General features: G+C 32.2%; 1 protein-coding gene across 1 annotated transcript in view; it reads right to left on the reverse strand.

Annotated features, from left to right (window-relative positions):
* LOC110021439 (ribosomal RNA large subunit methyltransferase I) overlaps nt 1–8,892 on the reverse strand; it is a 33,918-nt gene extending 25,026 nt beyond the window's left edge. Inside the window, exons 1-5 of the mRNA XM_020719922.1 lie at nt 8,660–8,892; nt 8,112–8,337; nt 7,666–7,800; nt 7,113–7,335; nt 4,133–4,319 (exon numbers count right to left, since the gene is read on the reverse strand). Of these exons, the coding sequence (XP_020575581.1) occupies nt 4,133–4,319; nt 7,113–7,335; nt 7,666–7,800; nt 8,112–8,337; nt 8,660–8,774 (886 nt within the window). The 5' untranslated portion in view covers nt 8,775–8,892. The remainder of the gene's footprint in view (nt 1–4,132; nt 4,320–7,112; nt 7,336–7,665; nt 7,801–8,111; nt 8,338–8,659) is intronic.
* Nucleotides 8,893–11,922: the final 3,030 nt, after the last annotated feature.

Below are 11,922 nucleotides of genomic sequence, written 5' to 3' on the forward strand. Positions count from 1 at the left end.
CTCTGGATTTGATATATATATATTTATAAAATGAAAAATCCAATCCTATCATATCTATGGATCACGCATGCCATGGGATTAAAAAAAATAACAATAAAATAAAAATTAAAAAATTTATAAAACAATCTCTCTCCCTCTCTCTCTCCCCTATATAACACTAATTCATCCTTAAGCACGCCCCACTCTTCATTCCTTCTCCACACACACAACAGCAGCTCCACTTTCTCCTCCCTCGCCGGAAAACGCCGACGTCGCCGGAAAAGCCGAAACCGAGCTAAATTCAGGCGAATCTCCGACCTGACGCGAAAATTACGTCAAAACGACGCCACGAGGAGTTGGATAAGCTCAGAAAGACCTACTTATTCAAACTTAATTGAGGACAAACCTCTTAGGCTCAGGTATATCTCTTAAATTGAAATAATAATCTCGAACTTCCCTCCCTTCCAGATCGAAAAATAGATCACAAAATACTCAAGTATCCGTATGGATGTGATCTAATCATCGAGCTGAACAAAACGAGTCCAAGAACGCAAAATTTGGTTGAGAATTAGCAAAGGACGGACTCCGGAAAGTTTCGGCCGTTGGTTTTCCTCCATGCATGCGTCGGAGTCCAGCTTCGTGGGCGTCGCGCGAGGGAGGGAGGAGATGCTGAAATTTTTTTTTTATATTTTATTATTTTATTTCAAAAATTATAATTAAACTTTAAAATTACATAACTTTTTATAGAAAACTCAAAAAAATAAACTGAAAGATGCTATGAACTCAAAAAAATGAGAAAATTTTTTCAAAACTTAAATCATAATTTTTCATAAAGTAAATATTTTTAAATTAATTTTTGAAGTTTTGGAGTATTTAAATCATAAAAATTAAAATATAAATGGGAAAAATATGAAATTTGGCAGAAAAATTAAATGGCATTGGGGAAAGCTTCTCTAATTTTTCCAAGACATTTTTAGTTTTTTTGTATCAGTATTTTGATTTTTAAACGAAACAACATATTTATGTAAATAAAAAATTATAAAAATTATAAAACTTGTAAAACTCTCTCTGATTGAACTTTTGACCATTAACAGAGGTTTAAAAATTTTAAAATAATGTTTAAAATAATTTTTGCAATTAAAAGACGTTAATTAGAGTTCAGGTTTAATTTAGGCTAAGTTTACCTAACTCAAGCTCAACTTAAGTTCAATCTAGCCAATTCTCTTTAGGTCTTGTTCAACCCGATTACAGACCTAGTCAACCAACTTAAGGATTGAGTCAATTACTCATTAAATCTAATTTCAGTCATTTAGGGCTATAGGCCAACCAGTCTTTAGACCGAGTCTCGTCTGAGTAAACTTAAACTTTAGCTGATCCCAATTTGAATTGTCGGACCATTTTAAACTTGAGCAGTTAGACCATTTTAAAACTCGAGATTTAAGTCATCCTATTATTTAATTTAGACTGAACCTCTTCAAGATTAGGGTTAGTCAACATGAACTATAGTTTAGTTTAACATACACATTAGGTTCATCCTAAACTAAACCTTAATCCCAGGTCGGTCTTAACCTAAATCATTAGGATTAGTGATCCTAACCACTAAGATTAGTTAACATAAACATTAGGTTAGTTTACCCTGATCCATAGGATTAGCTAAGCCTAAACATTAGGTTAGTTAACTCTAATTCATAGGATTAGCTAAGTCTAAACCTTAGGTTAATTAACCCTAAACCAATATGATTAGCTAAGCCTAAATATTAGGTTGTTTAGCCCTAAACCAATAGGATTAGTTAACCTAAACCTTAGATTAGCTAACCCTAATTCATAGGATTAGTTAACCTAAATCTTAGGTTAGTTAACTCTAAACCAATAGGATTAGTTAACCGAAACATTAGGTTAGTTAACCCTAAACCAATAGGATTAAATGATTAGTTAACATAAACCTTAAGTTAATTAATCCTAAATCAATAGATTAATTAACTTAAATCTTAGGTTAGTTAGCCCTAAACCAATAGGATTAGCTAACCTAAATCTTAGGTTAGTTAGCCCTAAACCAATAAGATTAGCTAAGCCTAAAACATAGGATAATTAACTCTAACTCTAAACCAATAGGATTAGCTAAGCCAAAAACATAGGTTAGTTAAACCTAAACCAATAGGATTAGTTAACCTAAACCAATAGGATTAATTAACCTAAACCCTAGGTTAGTTAACCCTGAACCAATAAGTCTAAACCAATAGAAATTAGCTTAAACCTTAAGTTGATTAAAACACATTAATTAGGAGGGGTAAACTTTACATAAAACACATTAAATATTAAACTTAAACTAAAAAGATACAATAGGGCCTTAAAGCATGGTTTTGAAGCTAAGTCAGCTTCAAATTTGCCAACTTCACATAAGTAATAACAAGTGAACCAAAATAACTAAAATAAAATACTTAAAATCCGACAACAAGATGTAAACAACCTAAAATATTTCAACCCTAAAATTGATGAAGTAATTCAAGAATTAATCAAATCTTAATCACAAAGATCACATAACGCAAGTTAAACCCCTTTTTGTTCTACTTTACGAAGATTCCTTGAACGATGCATTCTGTGGATATTGACAAGAATCTTTCGATCCTGGTGGGCAACCACTTTTCGGACTAAGTAAGCTAGAGCACCAGGCGACCCGGGAGGATGGAGCCATAGACATCTTGACTGGGTTAACACTAATTAAATAATTAAAATTTAATAAAAATTTGATAAAACATTGTTTCTTTATTTGTTCTATTTATTGTTTTATGTATCTAAACGCATGTTATTTTACTGTTTTTATCAAACATAGAATGCATGTGTTAAGGACAAATAAGAAAAAAATAAAAGTTGATTAGATTAGGGAGAACCTAGAAATCATAACACTAGGTGATTACTTAGCTTAAGTAAACTTAGCCTTTGCTTAAGTTTGAACTATACATCCACTACCTTTTAATTAATTCACTATAAAATTATCGAAACAAATAAAACTTTTAATAATAAGATTGGAGGACCTGAAGACTTGAAGACCTGAAGGCATTTCAGTATGGAACTTGGAGCAGACTTCGTGGGCAGCTCGTTCAAGACACTTTCTTTAGTTTAAATAACAATCCTTAGAATTCTGAGGCTGTCTTTTATGACATAAACCTCTCTTTTTATTAGGCTCCTGCATAGTCTCGATATGCAGCATGTCCTAATTTGTTTTAGGATTCTGAGGTAGTCACTCGACATAAAACGTCCTATATTTTTAGGCTTTTTGTGTAAATCATCATTACACAAATCTAAGTCCTAATTAATAAAACTGACAAGAGTTAAGTTAAATTAATATCATCCTAAATTGAGCCAAACATTAGGATAGTTTGGGGGATTACCAAGAATCTATTCTGGATCTTTAATCTCCCCTACTTTTCTTCATTTGATTCTTAAAATAAAATCTTTCACCTTTGAATCAATCCCTATTGAAAATTTCACAATCATGTTCGTTGAAAACCCTTCCTTTGAACTCATGAAAACAAAAGATTCCTGATTTTTATCGAGAGTTTTCTTATGTGATCCGTCACTTAAGATATAATTAACTATAGGGGCTTGCCGTTATAGGGAACTTAAAAGAACCTAGATTTAAAATAAACCCTATTTGACTCTCATATCAAATAGGGGAATCTGTCGGTCATCATGCAAACTTGCAGATCAAACGGAAGTCATTTATTTTTATAGTTTATTTAATTGAGCTTATTATCAAGTAATGTATTACCCTTCATGGTGGTACATTACTCGTGGTTAGCTCGATTATCCAAGGAATCAATAGGATAGGATCAATTTGACCCCATTTTCTTTAAATTAAAAATACCTAATTTCTAAACATTATATTACGCTAAATTAAACTGCACTCAGCCGCTTGGCGACCGACAGGCAGATGCTAATAGACGCATTAATTTTCCTATGCTAAAAAAGAAGGTTCCAGCATGCATGGTTAAGTTCAAGAAATTTTACTATTTAACTAACATAAAGGAAGATAATTTAGAATATGTTTCAATAAACTTAAAAAAAAGGCTAATTTGCCATGAAAGCTGCTAAAATAGAAGATGGAAGAATAAACAGTAGAATAAAATTGTTTATAAGCAAATGGTATTTTTACCAATAACATGATCAGCACATCCTGCTGCTGCGTTAAGAGCAAAACCACCACTATAGCAACAAACATCGAGTACCCTCCAGCCCTTCGAGATGGAATGTACAAGGCGGCGATTCTCACGTTGATCTGCATAAAAACCGGTTTTCTGGCCCTCCAGTGAAACTGAGTAGAATATACCATTCTCAATTACCTATAAAAGTGTAGAATCTAAGGGACCATTTGGGATCATTTTTATTTTTAGATTTTTTTCTTTCAATTGTGTTTTTTACTTGAAGCAAAATATATTTGGTTTAACTTTTTTTTAAATATTTAAAACAATTTTTAAATGTTTTGAAAGTCTTTAAAAACAATCTAATTTCTTTTTTTTTTTTAAAATACACTAAACAAGCATACTTTTAAAATGGAGCTTAGTTTAATCAAATCAAGGCTAATGTGCTAAATACAAGCTTAAGATAAACAAGAAGACCTATGATATCAAGATGGGACCTTAATTAATGCTAAATGGGTCTAAAATAAAAAATTTAGACTTTCACCCAGATTGTGGAGGTAGAAAATTAGAGTTTAATCTATTTTTGATCAAGTCAAAATCAATGTTTTAAAAGGTGTGGGAGTTGGGCGGGGCGTTTCAGCTGTTATGGGGTGAGGCATATGCCCCAAGACATAGGGCGTGGGCCCCACAGTATAAAAAAAATATGAACAATAAATATTAAAGGAAAAAAAATAAATTATTTGTGCATAATAAAAAAAATATAATCAGCCTCTACTAAATTGCAAACATGGAAAAAAAAACTCGGTTTACTGCAGCTATAGTAAACTCATTGTAGCTATAATGTGAAATAATAAAAAACATGAAATAATATCAATCTCTAACTAAATGACTTGGAGTTGAGCCTGCAAGAGAGCGCGAGTGCAGGAAAGAGAAAGAACAGCGGCTGAGGACGCGAGCGTGGTCTACCTGCCTGTCAGAGAGGAAGCCGAGGGGAAAATTCTCTAAAGTACTTTTCCTTTTATTCATAAAATAAATGTGAAAAGAATTTTACAAAAACATCAAATAGCTTATATACGGTGATTTTTTTTCTTTTAATATTCCTATACTAGATTTAATTTTTTTAGTGAATTTCTTGATTTCCATACTAGAGACTTAGAAGGCTATTAATATATCTTGTAAGTGAGCTTTAAGATCAATTAAAAACAAGTGGAGCACATTTTTATTCGATTAGCATTGATTTTTCTAACAATTCCTCCTCCCATAATCTCCAAAGCCTGTTGGCTCCATGTCTCATAAGACAACAAAGCAATCCTGCAAATATGGCTACCAATTTTATCCATACACCAAGAAAATTGAGAGACACAACTGATGCCCGCTCTCAATCTCAATATTAATGTAAAAGAGTAAATTACAACACTTAAGTCAGGAAAACAACAACTAGTTCTCCAGTTTGCTATAAGGGATCCAGTCACTCTTAAAAATTTAGTGCATTTGATCTCACAAGAAACTGTAGATATTTGCTAGGAAGTAATTCTGCCAAAGGATAGATATCGATTTCATGTAATTCTGCAACACTTTTTTCAAGTTAATTGATATCCTTACACATTTGCAAAGTCAATTTGAATCCAAATTAAAAATAAAGCTTCTTTTTCTTACATTTGCAGAAAATAAATGAGCAGCCTTCACTGCCAAAGTAGGCCTACTATTCTTAGAATTCCAAATTTTACTGGAATAATATGTTAAACCGGTCCCTCCTAAACCGGCCTGGCCCGGCCGGCCAAGCCGGCCAACCCAGAAGAGCGGGCGGAAACCCCAAGTCTAGCCTGGAATGATTCCAATCCCTGAGTGGGGCGTTAAGCCCCTAATTACGTATGTTTGAATTTATGCAGTTTTCAATCTCTTCTTGTTCCTAGACGTGTCTAGAGTTTGTGGAGAGTCGATCTACCTCTCAAATTGTATACCACCCCTTGTATCTTTTGTTTATTTTCTTGAAGGTTAATCAAATTAGCCCTAATTTAGGTTTTTCAACATAATTCCTGCAATTTGTTCGCAATTTTGGCTCTGATTCATATCATAGTAAAAGCCATCCATAGTTCTAAGCATGTTTGCTTAGCATATGGAAAACACTTTAAGTTAATTTAACTTAAAACAAATGGTATTGTAGTAGATGATGAAATGAAAGTAAATTGGACCAAAAAAACAAAGTCTGGTGATTTCAGATGGTGTAGATGTATAACTATAAGAATCAAGCAAAAGCTGTTAAAAATATAATTAGAAAATAGAAGGTCAAAATTAGCCATGTAAATACCAACTTCTACAAACTTTGTTGACTAGGTCATGAAGAAAAAATTAAAACGGAAAGGAACGCCTATTTAAAATATTTATTTGCAACATCTTCATCTCTAATAACAATATAATCGCCATAGAACGGACATTATATTTAAACATTCATCAAACTAACGTAAATAACATTGTCAGATAGAAGAAAAACAAACAAAAAAATTTAAAAAAAAATATTAAGCCATAAATAATTTGATGGCTAATGAGCCCATTGCACACAGTGATGATAAATGTGAGTGTATGTAGTTAGAATATCTTTTTATAATAATAGGAGCACTTCTACTAACATTTTTTACGCCATTTATCTACCTTTTCGAAAACAAATAATTGTTCATTTTCCATTCCCTTCACATTCAAAATATTGAAATCCACTTTAAATATCAATCATTCAAAATCTAATGGCGGCTAAAATAGTCTTCTTGAGAACTATTTCAGCCCATATTAAAATATTACAATCACTAATTTGACATTTTTATAGACTCCGAGACTAAAGTAGCCCATGTAAATAGTCAGCGTACTATTTTGGCACTTTGCTCATTAAGTTCTATATTACATTTTGTAAAACATATACATAATCATTGTTGCAATCTACCAAAGGTGTGCGTGTAAGAAGAGAACTAATTCATGAATTCGTTTTCAATATCTAATTCTCACCTCAACTTTTTCCACATGAGAGCAGGACTTGAAGTTCATGAGGTTAGATACATCCAATCCTTCTTCTTTTAAAATGTCAATAGATGGCCTCCAATTAATATAAGTTACTCCGCTAATCCTACCAACACATGACTCTATTTCAGGTCGGTATTTCTCAACCCAAGCAGCAGAGGAAGCTACAACAGCAATATCACCAAAAACATCAACAATAAGGCCAGACAATCTGCATGCCAGCAAGACAACCATTGTTAAATTCAAGATGGCAGCTATTTTAAGATCCAGAAGGCTCCACTGGTTACAGATTATTAATAGACAGACAAGGGTAACTATTGGGCCAAAGCTCAGTCTCCCTAACCACCAATACGTTGCAGCCACAGGAGCGCTATAAATGTTTTCGGGCTCCATAAAGGGGCAAAGGATCCGACCTCAAGAAATTTGAAAATGTGATAGGTGTGGGACAAAGATTGGATTATGGAGTCACTCCTAATTTGAACATGATTAAGGATGGATAAAGATAATTTTTTTTTTTTTTAGATTGGTTGGGGAATCGAACCTGTCCCCTTCACTATTGACAAGACGATATGCATTTGTGTCAGCTGATGGAAGCCCCAAACTCCTCCTTAGATTCATGGCATCATCTAACCTTCTATTGAGCAGTTTTTCCATGTCTAATGCACAAGATGAATCCCTGAGAGAAAGAGAAAAAAAAAAAAAAAGATTTATTTATACCATTACAGCAAATAAAACCTTTAACAACTAATGCTGTTTATATATGACAAAATTATAAACAAAGTTGTGGCATGTTAGAAACTAGGGTTATTTCAAAGCTGCATTAGCACAAAGTTAAGCCTTTAAGACAAGTAATTCTCCATGTTCAGCACACTATTAACTATTAAGTCAAGTAGGAGGAGTGGAAGGCATGCACAAGGTTAAACTATTTCTGAGTAACAATTCATTAAAAAAGATGTTAACTTTCATGTAAAGCATTTTCTTTTTTACCTCATGACCTCATCTTCTAGCTGCATAAGGCGAACACAGAACATCGATGCTGAATTGTATAGACCCCATCCAATAGGTTTCTCTGATCCATCTGCCACCAACACAACATCACCAGTTTTTGGCGGTGGCCGGCCAATTATTCTATCAACAGCGCCGCTGTAAACCATGGGACTTCCATCCTTGAAAAGTTGGGTCTTACCCTTCTTTAACATAACTTTTGCCAAACCTAAAGTTAAAAAATAGATAGATTTCATCAGTAGCAATGACATTTATGCTTCCTCCACAGAGATACGGACTATTGAAGATTATGAAATTTCCATAAATCACTTTTCTCCTGAACCTCCCCGCCTGAGGAGTGCTAAGTTGAAAGCTTTCAAGCAAACTGCTTGTGTTTTCCCCCATCCCTCACAAACAAATCATCAAACAGAATGTATGCTCAGCTTGGATGCTGGTTCCCTTCGCATTTTCAATTTCACTTTGTTTACATAATTACCGAATTAATCTAAACTTCTCTACAATACTAAACGAAAAGAGTAAATAAGAAAAACCTCTGTGGTTAGCAGAGAGTTCTTGCAAGGTAGAGAAGGCGACGCTTGATGTGGGTGGAGAGGACATAGAGAAGAATGACTTCATAATTCGAGCAGGGAACTGGATTTGCAGCATCGCGCGGACTGAACAATGAAGAAATGGAGAAGCAAGATGCCACTGTATTTAGGGTTTCGGCAAGAAAGATTTAAGTAAGTTGGGTCCTGGGCTACAGTAAAAATTAAATCGATTCTTTTTTTTTTTCTTTGGGTGCATTTGCATACATAACATAATTATTATGTATTTAGATATCTAACGCCTAAACTTTCATATTTACACACATAGCATGCAATTCTTTATGTTTATAAGAAACCCCACACCCACACACACACACACATATATATATATATACACACACACACACATATAATACTCAAATTTTTAATCATTCATTGCAATTTTAAGCTAGTGATTTTGATACTAATTCATATTTTTAAAGTATTTAATTTTCAATTGTTTTGATAGACGGTTAATTCAAATTTTTAGATGAAATAAAAAAAATGAATTAAAGTACATTATTTGAAGTGGAATTTATGGTACACACACGCAATTGTTATCCTTTAATGTATCTCACATCAGAAATTTCATTTTTACAAACAACGCCCCATTCACATTTTTCAATAGTGTGGACCTGTGAAATCTACATTTTCATGCATAAGTAAGGTGATATGTTCGTAAAAATCATAATTTTGGTTTGAGACACGTAAATGCATATGAATTAGGTATTGCTTATATAAATTGTTTAAATTGATAGAATGCACATCCCTACTTACATGTAACTCAATAACATGTGTTGGTTCGCGCTTGTCACTCCCCCATAATGGCACAAGCCGCTTCCTTGCATCCTTAGTAGTCCTTTCTACAACTATTATTCTATATAGACTCGTCTAAAGATCATCATAGAAAGTGCCAATACAGTTTCAGACTATTTACATGGAGTCCTTTTAGCCCTAAGGTCTATAGAAGTGTCAAATTAGTCTTAGACACTTTATATAGAAGTTGAAATTATAGTCTTCATTGATGATTATAAGAACTCAATTTTAAAATTGTAGGAAACTATTTTTGCACTTCTATAAACTCTGACACTAAAATAACCCTATGTAAATAGCCCGAGACTATCTTGACACTTTACTCTATTATCATATATCCTACGTGCAATTTATTATCTCTTTCAGAACTCTCATGAACATCCATCAACATAGTAAACTTCAAAGTGTAGCTTCAAATATGATTGATATTGCAAGTTCTTACAAAATTTTTATTTTAAAAATATTATTTTTGTCATATTTCCCCCCATAAAATATGCGATATTTACATTTATAGTACTTTTGTGCTATAAAATCATGCATGAAAATGTATATTCACTTTCAAAAAATTTGTAATAATTTTTTTTGTACGATATTAACGAATTCGGTGTTATGTATGTAAATACGAAAACTAAAGCGTTAGTTGTGCAAATACATAGGAATTGTGCGGCATGTTTGTAAATATCCCAAAAGAATGTTCCTCTTGAAGTTCATGATTTGTGATTTTGTTAGTATGAGATTTCTTTTGAAAATTTTGTTAAAAATTTTATTAGTTTGAATGCTAATAAATTAATTTATTAATTATACACACACAGATATATATATGATTCCAGAGTATATATCTATATCTATATGTATACATATATATATACAATAATATCTACCATTTAGAAGAAGTCACTCACCAATGAAGTGAGGGGCAAGCTATGCAACACACTGGGAGTAGCTTCAAGTGCTCCTGACTGAAATATTAAGTATAATTTGTTATGTAAACTAGTAAATTTTGTAAATTAGGAATTGCATATTATAAATATTGGTATTAGGTAATATAATTTGAAGATATCTAATTATATGGTTTTTTTTATATTATTATAAAATCTAATTAAAAGCGATATAATTAAGTGATATTTCATATGTTTGAAATATTCTTAATTTTTATGTCTTAATTCCTCTCTTATTTATAGGATAGGTTATGCAAAATTCGGGTTGTGTGTGGAGTAGTAACTCTAATTCGGTCGATTTTTCCTTTCTCCCCATCTAATGCAATCGAATAATCTCTGTTCGAGGACGTAGATAGATTTTTGTCAAACCTCGTAATCATCAATGAGAATCCCATGAAAGTTAATTTTGAGCATCATGAATATATGTGCTTTAGATATATATATATATATATACAAAAGTAATGCTTTACATTTAAGGGATTATTATTTGGCCTATCTCAATAATTAGATTATGAATTTCGGAGATCGATAAATGAACATAGGAAGAAAGATTTGATGGATTAGATTCCTCAGGCATAGCCATGATGTTCAGTTCTAATATAAGTTATATTTTGACTACACGGACATAAGTCATAATGAATGAGAATTTATGAGCACATATGTATACTAAAATATAAGCTTAAGAAGATGATGGTACAAGAAGAAAACAAAGGAGAGGAAGTGAAGAGTTTAATAAATGGTAGAGAAATGAATAGGTGCATGAAAAAAAAAAGGAGGAAGATTGTAATAATTTGAATTTTATTTTATGATGTGAATGAAGAGTGTTTAACGTTGGCATAGGTTTTGGATTGTTATATAAAATGTGTTGATATGATGTACAATTAATATGGTGCGGAAGACCAACAAATTATAGAAAATGTTGCTTTTATTTATCCTTCTCATTTATACATACGAATTAGGATTGACAATGGATTGTGGATTAGTAGGATATATATTTCTGTCTTTTCCTTTACAAATAAGTGCTAAAACTATGATCATAATTATAAAACAACCATTTCCTCCTCTTTTTATTTTGACCTCACATTCATTTTAAAAGTCTTATATATGTCACTCAACCAAACTTTTTTTCTTAAATAAGGATTATATAAATTTTAAACTACTTTTATAAGGAAGCTATGCATTCGTATCACTCAATTGTTATGTATTCACATGCCTGAAAATATGAATTTCACTTTTTGAAAGTTAAAATATGAATGATTTGTGTGCTATAAATATAAAAAATAAAGTCTAGGCCGTGTTAGACATGTACATACATAGGAATTGGGTGCTCTGTCTATAGAATCCTTTTTTTTATTATATTCTCTTGCAGTATCACTTTTTATCGGCTACTGTATAAGCTAAAGATGTTGTACCTTTCTAGCATAATCATAACCATCTTCCTGTCACTGTTTTATCTGCAACTTTTTCTTAGCATAATTA

Source organism: Phalaenopsis equestris, unplaced genomic scaffold (assembly GCF_001263595.1).
Source record: "Phalaenopsis equestris unplaced genomic scaffold, ASM126359v1 Scaffold000134, whole genome shotgun sequence".
Classification (NCBI taxonomy): Eukaryota; Viridiplantae; Streptophyta; class Magnoliopsida; order Asparagales; family Orchidaceae; genus Phalaenopsis; species Phalaenopsis equestris.